The following is a 14,877-nucleotide window of genomic DNA, read 5'->3' as shown; positions in this document are numbered from 1 at the left end:
TATACGTGCTGTGCATGAACATTGAGGAAGAAGAGTAGTTATTTCTCAGTAGTGCAGTTTCTCCCACACTTGCCTCACCATGGAATGATCTGGATTTGATAAAACATTGATCCAAGCTACTACGCTGGACTCAGAAGGTCTAGGGAAGCGATTGCAAGTCAGTCCTAATAAGGAACCGGGGGAGGGAGGGTGTTGGATCAGGAAAGTTTGGGAAACACTGGTTTAGTAAAAAGTTTAATAGCTAAAGGAAGTTTAAGTTATTAAGTTTTGAATTATTTTTGAGTTGTGCAGATTCTTGTCACATAAACTTTTGCAGGACTAGGAAGCAGGGGTGTTGTCCCAAGAAGCATAAACAATGCATACCTGTGTACAAGGGAAACACAGCATAAGGGAACTATAGAAAGGACATGGGAGGGTTGGGTCTTAGTCCCAGCTTTACTGCCCATTTGCCATGTGACCTTGTGTGATTCACAACTTCAACACCCCAGTTTCCTCAGGTAGAGATTGGACTGGATAATAATCCGGGTTCCTTTTAACCATAGTATTCTATGGGGTTTTTCTCTTTATTTGACATTTAGCCTGGAAGAATATAAATTTTTAATTACATCCTCTCTTTCAGTAGTAACCTCAGAAATAGACTCAAACAGATAAGCTCATTTTGTTTCAACTTGCACTTGTATGTAATTTAGATTTAAAAAAATAGACATATACATACATGTGTACATACTTATTATTTATTTCCTACATTTTGTCTAATTAGCACTTATGTTCATTATTAGAATCTATTTGTTATCCATTTGTACTTTTTAGTTTGCCTCGTATCAAATTCCCCAGAATTTCTTGGAGAGCTACTAATTTTCGGGTCACTTATCTAAGCACAAGGTGATAACAGAACAGAGCCCCTGCATTCCACAGACCCATAATCTCTGAGAGGACATAGACATCAACATGATAAATGGCATCCTATAGGAATAATCAAGACAGTATGGACCCCAGCAGTTTTCCAGGCCGATAGGAGGGGAAGAACATTCTAAGCAGAAGGGGCAGTATGTGAAAATGGCTGTAATGAGATCTAGAAGTTGGGAATCATTTCAAATAGCACATGGCGAGTGTGGAAGACTGTTGGAAAAGGAGACTAGAGACATAGGATAGAAGCTAGGTTATGAAGGAAACGTGGGTGCTGAATTGATGACCTGGGGCTTGCTGAAAAATCATTGAAGAGTTGCTCCAAGCACAGTAGAGCTGAGCCATAAGATCTGCTTTAAGAAAGATCTCTTTCTCAGACTTGTGAAAGATGATGAGCCATGTGCAGCGTCCAACAGAGGATTTGGGGAAGTGGTTTAGCGGCCTCCTGAGGATGGGTAGTGACACGGGGTGGGGGTGGGGGGACTGAGCCAGGGCCGTGGCAGTGGGAAAGGAGACGGATCAGACTTAAGGACTGTTATGAAGTTGGGAACCCAGGGTTCACAACCTTTTGGATGTGGGGCTGAGGGAAGAGGAGTTGGGATGACTCCCCAAGTTTCTGGCCTGGGTGACTGGGAGATCAGGAGTTGTTTAGCAAAACTGAGAAAATAGGATAAGCAGATTTGGCCTGGAGATGGGGATAACATACAGAAATCTACATTGAACATGGTAAGTCATCCGTGTTCAAAATGTTCTTGAAAATTTGGGCCTGGAGCTCAGGGGAGGCACTGGATATACAGATTTGGAAGTCATTGATCTCAAATTGATGGTTGAGGCCCTGGGTATGAATGAGGTCACTCAAGGAGAATATATATATATATATTTACCATACATATATATATATGGTAAAAGGGGCCGACCCTTAAGTCCAGAGAATAGGAATCTTTGGGTGAGGACAGAACCATAGAAGGAAGCTGAAAAGGAAGTTGCTCCCTAAGCACCCAGGGGAGAAGGGAGGAATGGAAGGTAAAGAGGGTTTTCAGGAATGAAACTGATCAGCTCGCAGCAGAGAGAAAGAAGGAGCTTATACTCTTTGCGACAGCATGGATGGAACTGGAGAGCATTATGCTAAGTGAAATAAACCAGGCAGTGAGGGACAAATACCATATGATCTCACCTTTAATTGGAACATAATCAACAAAAGAAAAAAGCAAACAAAATATAACCAGAGACATTGAAGTTAAGAACAATCTAACAATAGCCAGAGGGGAGGGGGGAGGGGACAGTGGGAAGAAGGGTTTTCAGGAACTACTATAAAGGACACATGGACAAAACTAAGGGGGAGGGTGGAAGCAAGGGAGGGAGGTGGGTTCGGCTGGGGTGGGGAGAAAATGCAGACAACTGTAATTGAATAACAATAAAATAATTTAAAAATTTTTTTAAAAGCATAAAATAAAACTCTAAAAGAAAGAAAGAAAGAAACTGATCAGCAGATTTAGTGGCTACAGAGAAACATTCTTTGACTTGGCAAATGTAAAATTTTGGTAATCTCATTGAGAGTGACTTCACTGGAGTGGTTGGGGGAAGCCAAACATCTCAACTGTAGAAATTAATCAAAAGAGAGGAAAGGAACAAACACATAGTCTGTTTGGTTGTGAAAGGGAGGAGCAAGGCCATTGGTAGAGGTTGGAAAAGGCTTAATGAAGGGAGGAAACTGAGTCTGTTGGCAGACGAAGGGAGGGGGCTGGAGAAATGGAGAGTGAAGACTCGGAGAGGAAGAGGGTAACTGCTGCAACTGGGTCTCAGAAAGGACGGATGAGAAGGGACCGAGATCACAGCAGGAGGCTTCAATCTTGGACAGGCTACAGAGTGTATTTTGATAGGAGGGGGAAAAGTAAAGGAAGCCTAAGTAGGTAAATGAATTACTGGTTTATTGCGAAGAAACTGAGATTGTTGCAGTGGGAGGGCCCCTGCTCCTTCCTTCATGCATACTTCCTTCAAGTATGCAGTAAAAGCATCTGCAGGGAACGTGTCGATGAAGCAGACATGACGGTGAGGACTGTTTTACCTCCAGCTGGTGTACAGAGCTGCAGGCAGAAAGCAGAAGTCAATCTTCACTTCAGTTCCTGATACTCCTGATCTTTTAAGAGCCAAGCACGGGCAGAAGCTTCAGAGTCAGGTAAGATTAATAAACAAAGACTCAAAACACTGCCGCACTGGCATCACTAAGGATGTTACGGGTGCCTGACTTTCCCGGTCAGGAGCAACCTCTCACATGTGGTCGTCCTTGACACAGTTGGGTGCCCATTAACTTCAGGAGGCAGTGTTTGTCCGGGCCCCCATCACCATGGTTTTGTTTTACATGAGCAGGTGTCTTCTTTTTCCAAGTTCTGTACAACTTTTGTCATTGGATGGGTGGTCTGTGGACTCCAGGTAGTGAAAATAAATTGCTTGATAGGACCTGTCTATTGTTCACAGACAAATGAAACTGCACACCGTGCATTCAGGCAAAAATGGGAAAAAAATATCGAAGGCTCTATCAAAGTCCTCTCGTTCGTCTATCAGCATTCTTTGTTATATGGATTTAGACTGAACTACACTCAGCAATAAGACTATTAGTCAATTGGGGTCTGCATATGTGTTTTCAAATGTGAGACACAGACAGAAACAAATGAACAGAAATACACATAGCAAACAAAACCCAGGAAAACAGGTACATACCTGTTGATTAAAGAAGACTGAATACTGAATGAGAAATGTGTTATCTTTATAACATCTGATCTCTATTCTGATCATTTAGTATCTATATGTTGAACTTGCCACCAAAGAGAGACCCCACCATCATGCTGGAAACCAGACCACAGCCTTGAAGCATGCTAAAGACGTGAAGGACATGGTCAGCGAGGTAAGTTGGGAATTTGGCACCAAGACACTGGGTTAAAGATAAAAGTCCTTCCTTAAAACCCTCACCTGGAGTGGCGGGATTGAGCAAAAAGGAAAAAGGACTCATGGACATGGTCAATAGTGTGGTGATTGTCGGGGGGGAGAGGGTATAGAGGACTAAATGGTGATGGAAAAAAACCCTCACCTGCCACCTCTGGCAGGAGAGCCCTTGTCTATTCACCATGCTCAGCAGCATCAAGAGCAGAAGTCAGAGCAATTCTCCTAACGAGCACAATATATTGTGTCTCCTGGGGGGGTCTGTGACATGGTTGTGAATTGTGAGGGATGGAAACATTGGAACTTAATTTTGTCTCTCTCTTTTATCTTTATTTCTTAGAAAAAGTACAAGATTCAATACGAAAAAATGAAGGACAAGTACACCCCGATTCTAGATACACCAGTCCTCATCAGAGCCAAGACGGCTTACTGGAACGCCAGTGATGTATGCATCCCTTCCTCTTCCTTCTGTGGTGCTAGGGACAGCTGCGGTTGAGGTGCCTAAGAAACAGAAGAGGTTACAGTCACATCCACCATTCAAAGTCCTGACCCACAACATGGACCAGGGGGAGAAGTCCCAAAACGTAAAACTCAGGCACAGACGATACCAGTTAGGCAAAGTAGTAGCCAAGAGTAATGCTGAAAGATGCAAAAAGCATATTAATTTTCTCATCGCTCTTCTAGGATGAATATGACCCTTTTTTGTGACTCCTTGGTAGCATTTCCTAGGATATTTGACAACTAGTTGTTACTTACTTACAGAATCATGTTCTTGGAGTCAGAGAGACATGGTTTCAAATCCTGATACTATCACTTGCCTGCTCTATGACTCTATATACTTTGCCTAATTTTTCTGAGACTCTGTTTTCTTGTATTGGGATGAGGATAAGAGTTATGATAATTAAATTAGAGTGAACAAGGTAACATTCCGCACATAGAGCTGGCTTCTTCATTACCCCTCGGAAAGTGTTTGTTCCCTTTCTTCTCCTGATGGTCTAAATCACGTGAACGAAACGCTTGTTAGAATCAGGAGGGACAGACTTTATCTCCCACACCACGTGGTCAAGGACTGCACTGCCATTTAATGGTAATGGGACTATCTGTTAATAAAGACATGAAATGATCAAGCCCGGGTAGACGGCCAGTCCTCACCGGTTCTGCGTCTCAGAGCCCAGCAGCAAATGCACTGCGCCCATTACCACAACCAGAGTCCCAGGAGCACTGGCCATGTGGAAACTTAAACTCAGCCAAAAAAAGCTCAGTCAGCCTCACAACCCCTCAGCTCAGCAACACAGCTCTAGGATTTCAAAGCCTCTTAGAGTAATTATAGTGATCCCAAAACAGAAATGTAAAAAGGTACGCAAATTGGAATAATATTCACTTGCATAATTTTGTCAGAAAATTTTATTTGGAGCTGAAAGGAGTCTGCCATTTGGAAAGAGACAATGACAATTTGTTTCAAATATAAGCCAAGAAAATTATATACTACCCTCAAAATCTATCCCCTGAGATATATTTAATGTTCTTGTGACATCCCTATCTTTACCACTACAAGGTCACCATTGAATATTGATCTGAAGCCAGCTTGCTCTGCATCACCACTGTTGGGAGTGGCCACACAACGAGATTGGCCCCTGGAGCTCACTTTGCCCCATTGTCAATACCAGTACTAATGACTCTAACCCTTAAACTAGTCCAGTGCAGCAAGGGTGGTACCTAGCATTAAGATCAGCCTGTCTACCATGGTTATCCCCGCAGGTAGAGCTAAGCAATCTTATGAGATTATCCTTGTGAAAAGCAGTTAAAGTGAAAGAAAAGACCTATTTTATTATTTGTTTGTTCAGCTACCCAAAAAGAAAAGATTTGTTAAAGGTGGCTGTTTGGAAAGGTACCCATCTTATGTAGATGAGAAGAATCTTCTATGTCATTCTTACGTTAAAGTAAGAGTTGTCGTCCCTTGAAATACAACAAAGGTAAAGATTATAATGAAATGCAATTTCAGGACTGCTTCATGGAGAAGGCATTTTAATACCAGGAGTTAGAAACAAAATCTTTCTCCTCCTTCCAAGTACAACAATATGTCATGGGCTCAATAAGGTTATGTTTTTTTTCTCCTCCCAAATGAGCTCTTTGTCTGTTCAGCATTTTAGTAAACTGTTTTACCCTGAAGTAGTTTTAGGTTTACGGAAAAGCTGCAAAAATCGTGCTGAGTTCCCCTACAGCCTACACCTAGTCTCCCATACTGTTAATACCTTACGTCCCATCACACCTTTGTCACAGCCAGTGAACCAATACTGACACATTATTAACTAACTCTGTACTTTATTCAGATGTATTAGGTTCTTCCTCACGTGTCTTTTCTCCTAGAGGATGGGAAATGAGTTTTTTAATCTCTGCTAAATTTATTCACTAGAAAACCTAAAAGAGAAAACTCAAGCGAGTTTAAGCCTAAAAGACTCAATTATTTAACTCAGTAGTTTTTCATCACCCACGTGCGTTTTCTCTTTCCAGCTACGCTACAAAGAAACATTTCAAAAGACAAAAGGGAAATACCACACAGTGAAGGATGCCCTGGACATCGTGTATCACCGCAGAGTCACGGACGACATCAGTAAAGTGGGTCCCCAGATATTTCTATAATTCCTGTGTGGGGCTCATTAACCCACCATCAGTTTTAAAAAGTGTCCTCCCTTTCCTAACACTCTCTGGACAGAGGAAGATTTTTGTACATTAATTTGGGTAAGATTTTACACCTATCTTTGTGTTTTTACCACAGGTGAAATACAAGGAGAACTACATGAGCCAGCTGGGAATCTGGAGGTCCATCCCCGACCGCCCCGAGCATTTCCACCATCGGGCAGTCACTGATGCAGTCAGCGACGTGAGTCCTCGCATCCTCTGTTTTCACACATAAATTCGTAAGCCCATAGCACTTGGGGAATCAAACACTGCACGGAAACTGATTAAGTACTTGATTCAATGTTATCTCTTATGTATGGAGGTTTAAACCATAAAACTCATTGATAAATTAGTGAACTTCAACTTGGGAGAGAAAAAATATATATTCAAATTTATCAACCTAATTTTTCCTCTAAATACATTATATTACATGACTGGAAGTAGTACACTTCATCTCAGCAATAACCTGTTTCTGGTCTATTGAAGAGACGACTCCATGAAACAATTATATCATGTAACAGCGCTCCCTGAGACAGGGGTTCCAGCTCCTGTATAAAAATACAGCTGCCAAGTTACTGATAGACTCTCTGGGGAAGTACGCCTGTTAAATTTGAAGTCTTTACTTAATATTAAAAATAAAAATTTCCATATATAGTATAAAGGCATACCATAAAATGAGCAGAAAAAGCTATTCCTGGAAACTTGTCTTAAATAATTGTTTTAATACTTTATTATTTTATATGCCTCAGTGGTTAGAGCTTCTATTTGTTCCACTTGCATCGATCCTAACCTACTACTATTTGGAGATAGGTTCTTAAAATTCTTCAATGATGTTCTTCTCCCAGGTAAAGTACAAAGAAGATCTGACCTGGCTTAAAGGCATCGGTTGCTATGCCTTTGACACCCCTGACTTCACTCTGGCTGAAAAGAACAAGACTCTCTACAGCAAGGTATAACTACTTGAGGACGATGGCCACAACCGTCTAACAAACGTCGGTGCCCACAGAGAGAGTTAGCACTGAGGACACGGCTTTTTCATACTTCCACCCCTACCTCGTGTCTGGGCCCCGTAGCTGGAGCAACACTGACTTGGTCACCGTCTCATGGGCGCTGCCCAGTGGCATGTCTCAGACTGCTTTTGGGACTGACCTCATTGACTGTAGTCATCATTTGTTTATATAATTTATTTGAATATGATAAATGGTCTTTTCAGTACAACTCCTCATGTTCCTGCCAGAACAGCCTCCTTATTAATGTGTCTCTGAGTGATTCACCCTATTAGAGTTGACATGGTAGCAAATATAAATTGGGATTATTTTACTCCACAAACCTGATGTTTGACTTGAAGCAAATAACTGTTTTTATGGCTTCATTTTCCTATTTCCAAAAAAAAGTCATTGGATTAGCTTCCTCTGAGTTCTAAATAGGAGTCAGGAAACCTTATTTAAAAGTGCCACATAGTTAGTGTTTCAGACTTTGTGAGCCACATTCATTCTGTTACATATTCTCTATTTATAATCTTTAAAATTGTTGTAAAAACATGCTTAGTTCATGGGGCCACTTAAAAATAGGTGGTAAGCTAAATGTTAGCCTACCCTTGCCCTAAAATAATATGATTATCTGAGTAATTACTGGAAAATTATTTCAAATTAATGGACTAAAATCTGCCTTCAACTGCCCATGGTAATACCTTCAAAGTAAAATAATAATCATTATAACGTGCAGAAACAGAGAAGGAAATGATTTGGATTTTTGCCTAATTTGGAAAATGAGTCTGTTTGTCATCCACTCAATCAAAGAATATATCTGGGGGTGAGTTTTCAAGAGATCCAGGTGTGTATACCCTTCAGTGCCTTGGGAGACAGAGTAAGCATTCAGTAATTACTTGTTTACTCTATGAATTAATTATCACAATTGTATAAGATAAATGGCATGTCTCATTCTCAAGATGATCATAGCCTGCTATCGAGTAACCACATTCTGTTTTCTCTAGTATAAGTATAAAGAGATATTTGAAAGGATGAAGTCAGATTTCAAGTATGAAGCTGATTGTCCAATCAACAGACATTTCAAGCATGCAACTCAGTTGATGAATGAGGTATGTCTGACCTGACCCAATTAAGCCCATTCAGTTCCCTTAAGAAGTCTATAGAGTCAATTGACTATAGCCCAAGAAATAAAATTACAAGAAAGCCATTCGAAGTGTTGATTCAAGATAAAGATTTGGAAAGATCCTTATAAAGTTACCACGTGAGGGGCTCTGCCAAAAGCAGAGTAAGAACTAGTGCAGCGTGGTATGAGGGCCCCACAGCCATCACCACCTCTGTTCGCACTAGCGTAGGGCGGGGAGGGCAAGGCCGTAAAGGATTTTGCTGTCTATCAGCTGAAACCGCTTACCCATGATACTGTGTAGTTGGGAGACACAGAAGGCCAAGGTTAATTTAGTAAACCTTACTAGGGCACAGAAACAGCAGTGGTGGGAAAAGCCACCCCTAAGGGGGTAGTTGTGATTCAGCATTCAATTGTATGGCCATTGTTACTCATTCATGATGCAGAGAAGTATCCATTTGCACCCAAACTATTCCCTTAGATTCTACCCAGTCTTCCCTGGAACTGTCTTTGTAATAATTTAAGTTAAATTTAGCTTAAAAAGACAGAAGTAAGCAAGCTATGGATTAATTTATGTTTGGATGGTTTGGTATTTAATTTCTTATCTTTGGATTTTCCACAGATTCATATAAATTCAAAAACAATGTCAGAAAATTAGTAAAATTATCTAAAATGGAAATGTAGCCAATGGTATATTTATTTAAATGTGTGACATTTTTGTTGTTTTTAAATTTGATTTTGTTCATTTTCAGTAGACTTCCAGGTCGGACAACTCTGAAGAATTACTGTTAATAGCTTCTTAGAATACGGTCTTAATATATTCTGTTTCTATTTTTTACATTCACAAAGGATTTCCAGGTCTCTTTTAGAATCAAATAAATTAACTAGCAATAGAAGACTATTAGAACTTTTCATGAATATTCTTTTTGATTCTCCCAGTCTTAGACTGTAAACCTGTAGATTGTCATGCCTTACTTTAAATACAATGTAAGGTGCCATAAAGCCTAACATTGCTAATGGCATCTTGTGTAGAGAGGGGACATGTTTAGGTACAACATACTCCAATTTCGTTGTCACAAATCAGATCTATCGCAAGGCCCAGCCTTCTCCAGGCCACCTTCCTTTACTTGACTCTCTTTGCCTCCCTGTGTTTATTACCCTGGATGCTTTGGGAGCCCACCTCCCCAAATGACATATTTCTAGCTCTCTGGAGTGTTTATCTTGGGACATTTCTGTATAGCCTTGAAGTTGTACTCTTGCTATAATTTGATCTGATGTCTGAGCAGAAAAAATACAGAGCTGATTATGAGCAGCGGAAAGATAAATACCACCTGGTAGTGGATGAGCCTAGACATCTGCTGGCTAAGATCGCAGGCGACCAGATCAGTCAGGTACTGTGATGGGGCTGGTTGGACAGCCCAGGCAGGATTGTGCTCCAGGTTTCTCATGAGATGTTGTTCTGTCTGCTGCGAGGATGTCATAGGTTCTGCCTATGATATTGGGATGTTCTGTTTTGAAGTATCTGTCTAGCCACCCAAAGAGCCCACGAGCTGTTTGAGTGTGCCAGTCCATGCTCTGTGTCCTCACATGTGCTGTGGTGAAGATGAAAAGAAAAGCTGGCTCCTCCCACGCTTTATTCTCTGGGGGCCTGCTGTTCACCTACAATTGTAAATTGCAAATTGAATTGCAAAAGCAAAAACAAAGAAGCAAAGTAATGGAAGGAAAGAAGACAGAACTCCTACCATATTTTTCTCCTCCAGTGATGTCTTTTTTCCTATCAGGCAATTTTGGTGGCACTAGCTATGTCATTCCCCATTCACACAGACGCCAGATGGTCAACTGCAAGTATTGCAGTCATTCTGCTTGGCTCTGTAATGTCTTTGGTGTCTCCACCACCCAAACATGCGAGTACATAGAGTGTGTCTGCCTACATCTCTTCACTCAGAGGTGACTGGGATATAGAGCCACGTTCTTAAGTCTCTTTTGTGCTTCACTGCTCTTTGCATGAACAGAGAAAGTATAAATCTAGTGCCAAGACGCTTCTGAAACGAGGATGTAATGAACTTCTGCGTCCAGATATGTTGACTGCCCTCTACAACACATACCTTTGGAGCCAGGTAATTTCGGATGTGATGTAAAGAAGAGATTTAGAAGCCATGGGGGCATTCACCTTTATGCTTTCCTTGAATTCCTTCCCCTGCCCCTGCCCAAGGTGGTTTCACATGACAAAGCTGCATAAATACTCATTCCCTGTAAATGATCCGTGGGTGTGACCAACTGTTACGATGCAGCGGCCATCGTCTGTATATGATAGGACACTTTGGAACTCCTGGTAAGAGTAACTGAGACTTTTCCAAAGTTTGTTTCCAAATCAGTGTAATATTTATTGATATTTTTCAATATTTGCCCCCCCAATAGATTCCTTAGAGATTGGGGATATTAAGTAGATTCAACAGCATATAAAAGATCTGAATATTCGATGTTTTCACCTACTTTGGCCATTGTTCAATGGTCACTACAAGTGTACTATTCAGGAGAGATGAGGAGGACCTCTGTGCAGCTCTTTGAATATTGTACACGTTCACCGCCCCCCTTGAGTTCCATGCTGAATTTGCCAGGTCGGGCCCCGCACAGCTGTCCTCTCACGCACTTGTTAACAATGTTGCTGATAGCATTACCTTCCTACAAGGTCAAAGGAAGCACATGGCACCACCTTTCCATCGTATGCTGAGAGATAAATTTGAAGCAGCAGAAAATGGTGACAATTGCTTAACTACCAGATACAATGTTAATAAAATGCCATTGTTTCCACACACAAGAGTTTTTCATCAATCTTTTGTTTTAGGAACTTGTTTTGTCACTTTAGTTTGACATGAAATCAACACGTGAAGCAGGGGGATGAGGCTGCCCTAGGAATACCCTGTGTGCCTGCTCCTTTTCTTTTGTCGTGATGTAGTCATCGAATAGTCATGCATGAGGCTTTGTTGTGCTCTCTGTATCTGCCCTGCTTGGAGCAGCTTATGTGCATGGAAAATAGTGATGACTTGGAAATTACAGAAATGAATGTCTTTTTTTAATGTTAAATCCTTTAAACCGTATATACTCATTTTTTGCTTTACATCTATTTTATCTTTGATATGGAAACATACCTTAAGAGGTCTTACATATTCAATGCAGCAGAGTTCAGCAAAAGTAGGTTTACACTTGTCAAGTACCCAAAACACAGAGTTTACTCTTGTATATTATTCATTAATTATTGTATTATTTTCCATACGAACAACAGTAAACCTACTTTTGCCTCACCCTGTGCAGTGAGTGAATCACTAGTTGTCAGAGTCCAGACAACAAGGGTCTGGGCCTGGCTCTGAGATTCACTCTGTATGTGCCCTTCGCTTCGTCTCTTAGCCCTTCTGGGCCTCAGTTTCTGCATGTATGAAATATATGCAAATTACATTTACTATTATCATTATTTGCTCACTCCATTACACCATTGCTGTCAAATGCAGGTTTATATTAAACATTTTCAATTAGGAGTTAAAGACAAAGCATGATGACCCCACTTCCCCACGTCTGTGCCTTGGATAATAATAATCCTACTATTTGCTGGGGGACTGTCTCAAGAGGAAAATTATATTCTTTAAAGCCCTCTTTCCTACTTTGTACAGTTAATTTGTTCTTCCCTTTCACCATTTAGATTAAGTACAAGGAAAAGTATGAAAAATCTAAGGACAAATTTACCTCAGTTGTGGACACTCCGGAACACCTGCGCACCACAAAAGTCAACAAACAAATCAGTGACGTAAGTACAGGAAACAGTACGGACACTCAAACTCAGGGGGCATTTGCAAATGTGGAGGGACATTTTATTTTATTTTATTTTATTTATTTTTTTAAGATTATTTATTTATTTATTTTTAGAAAGAGAGGAAAGGAAGGAGAAAGAGAGGGAATGAAACATCAATATGTGGTTGCCTCTCATGCCCCCCTACTGGGGACCTGGCCCGCAACCCAGGCATGTGTCCTGACTGGGAATTGAACCAGTGATGCTTTGGTTCGCAGGCCCGCACTCAATCCACTGAGCTACACCAGCCAGGGTTGGAGGGACATTTTAGATTGCCACACTGTCCGGAAGACCCTCCTGCCAGTAGGTGGGAGTGAGGCAGGGGTGATAAGTGTCCTGCTGTGCTCGGGACTTCCTCTACGATAAAGAACTGTTCCAACCGAATTGGCAGACACCCCTTTTGAGAAGCATTGGAGCTTTAGCAGAAAGCATGAGAGCACCTGTTGAATTTATAGGATTTTCTCTCCGTTACATACACTCAAGAAAACTCTTTGCATTTATAGTTTTATATTACATTCCATTGTAAATTGAGATGTATGACATTGTCCTTTTCTGTGTTTTCATCTCCTTTAGATACTTTACAAACTGGAGTACAACAAGGCCAGGCCGAGAGGCTACACCGCGATCCACGACACGCCCATGCTACTGCACGTCCGGAAGGTCAAAGATGAAGTCAGCGACGTGAGTACCAGGATGGCTTTGCAGTGCCTCTCATCCTGCCTGGGTCCAGTTGTCGATTTCTGAACAACAATCTCCCTAAAACTTAGTTTCTTAGAACAACAACCTTTTTTTTTTCTTATGACTCTGTGAGCTGACTGGACGCAGCCAAGTGGCTCATCTGTTCCACATGCTGTTGGCCGACAGTGGAGGCTCGGGTGGGCCCAGACCTCAAGACGGCTCACTCACGTGGCTACCAGTTGATGGCTCTGGGCTGGGAGCTTGGCTGTTGTATAGACAGGAACCACTCCCCACCCATGTGGCCCTTCCATGTGATTTGGACATCTCACAGCCCAGTGGACAGGTGCTAAGGGGCTGGAATGGAAGCTTCCAGACCAATTCAGGGCTATTCCTAGAGCTGACACAAGTCACTTTTGCTGTATGTGACTGGGCACTGTGGACACTCAAGTTCAATGGGTGGAGAGATAAATGCCACCCCTGGATGAACAAATGACAAGGTTACATTGTAGAAAAGTGTGGAGGGGGTATATTGCAGAGACCATTTTGAAAAATGCAATATGCCATAAATGCTACTAATACTCTATAAGCTTTATCTTGAGTAAGACAAACAAGGTGGCTGTTAAATTCTAATACCCTGAATTTGAGGAGATGTTGTATTCATAAATTTTCAGATATATAGTTAGATTCTATGGTTGAAAACTGTCATGATTGTTTACTTTTAAAAAATTAAAGAACTCCATGGCTACATGGGCACCCAAGAGAATATTAAAAGCAACTGTAGAGTAAACTCATCCTTACCCCAAAGTGTTGCATTGACTGTGGCCGGTGTTCGGGAATTCTCTTAGAGAGAAATGAATGCGGTCACAGTGTTGACCTTGAGTTGCCGTGAAAAAGTGTTAAACACGTTCAGTGTATCGTTTCTGCAGGCAGAAATGTATAAAATATTTTTTAAATACTTTTTCATATTTTTCATTTTAAGTTGCAGCATTTGAAACATAAACATCAGCTATTCATAAACATCTATCAGGCAGATCCTTTGTGTGGAGCAGCCCATCCCCTTTCACTGTAGAAAATGAAGCATTTCTGTGTCTACTCTCCCACATTTTCTGATTATAACAATAACCTGAAATATTGATGAAAAATATGGATTCCCAGACCTCTCCCCTAAATGTATTGATTTAGCCTGTGTATGATGAAGTGCAGAAAAGTATGATCAATCAAATTTAGTAATACTACTGGGCTTCCTTAGAACATGTTTACTTCAGATTTAACCACCTTAAAACCTAGGATCCTTCAGCAACCATTACTGAGAAAACCCAGACGAGGCTCCGGGGCCCTGAAGTTTAAAAGGAGCAAAATAGAGCGAAGCTAGAACTTCCAGGCCCAGAGTGGAGAAACTACCTATTAGGCCCACAGGGACTAAATCTCCCCCGACACTGTCCCTCCCACCCAAACCCACAAATGTCCAGACTTGCTAGATGTGGCTCCAGTGATGATGGTAGCAATGACTGCATCCATCCATCACCTCATCATTCAATCATCAAATATTTATTGGTTTCTATGTGCCTGACACTAGGACTAGGACACGCAGTCTTTGCCCTGGATGGGTTCAGCTTTGTGGAAAGAACAGACAGATGAACAAATAATTACAACATGAGGCGGCAACAGGCGGGGGCCCAGAAGGAGGGAAAGACTCATTCCATCTGGATGGGAAAAGCTTCCCTTCC

At 41.4% G+C, this 14,877-nt stretch overlaps 1 protein-coding gene across 15 annotated transcripts in view; it reads left to right on the top strand.

The window, feature by feature from the left end:
- The window catches only part of NEB (nebulin), a 197,269-nt gene that overhangs the window by 143,673 nt on the left and 38,719 nt on the right, over nucleotides 1–14,877 (top strand). For 14 of the 15 annotated variants that reach the window (XM_053918664.2, XM_053918673.2, XM_053918671.2 and 11 more), the window contains exons 120-129: nucleotides 2,978–3,082; nucleotides 3,704–3,808; nucleotides 4,184–4,288; nucleotides 6,355–6,459; nucleotides 6,620–6,724; nucleotides 7,368–7,472; nucleotides 8,516–8,620; nucleotides 10,644–10,748; nucleotides 12,326–12,430; nucleotides 13,046–13,153. In XM_053918664.2, coding sequence (XP_053774639.1) covers nucleotides 2,978–3,082; nucleotides 3,704–3,808; nucleotides 4,184–4,288; nucleotides 6,355–6,459; nucleotides 6,620–6,724; nucleotides 7,368–7,472; nucleotides 8,516–8,620; nucleotides 10,644–10,748; nucleotides 12,326–12,430; nucleotides 13,046–13,153 — 1,053 coding nt within the window. Of the gene's footprint in view, nucleotides 1–2,977; nucleotides 3,083–3,703; nucleotides 3,809–4,183; nucleotides 4,289–6,354; nucleotides 6,460–6,619; nucleotides 6,725–7,367; nucleotides 7,473–8,515; nucleotides 8,621–9,917; nucleotides 10,023–10,643; nucleotides 10,749–12,325; nucleotides 12,431–13,045; nucleotides 13,154–14,877 lie in introns of all 15 variants that reach the window. The other variant, XM_045203003.2, reaches the window with a different exon arrangement.

Source organism: Desmodus rotundus, chromosome 2 (assembly GCF_022682495.2).
Source record: "Desmodus rotundus isolate HL8 chromosome 2, HLdesRot8A.1, whole genome shotgun sequence".
Taxonomy (NCBI): Eukaryota; Metazoa; Chordata; class Mammalia; order Chiroptera; family Phyllostomidae; genus Desmodus; species Desmodus rotundus.
The sequence above is the reverse complement of the archived record's forward strand: the minus strand, read 5'-3'. Positions and strand labels throughout refer to the sequence as shown.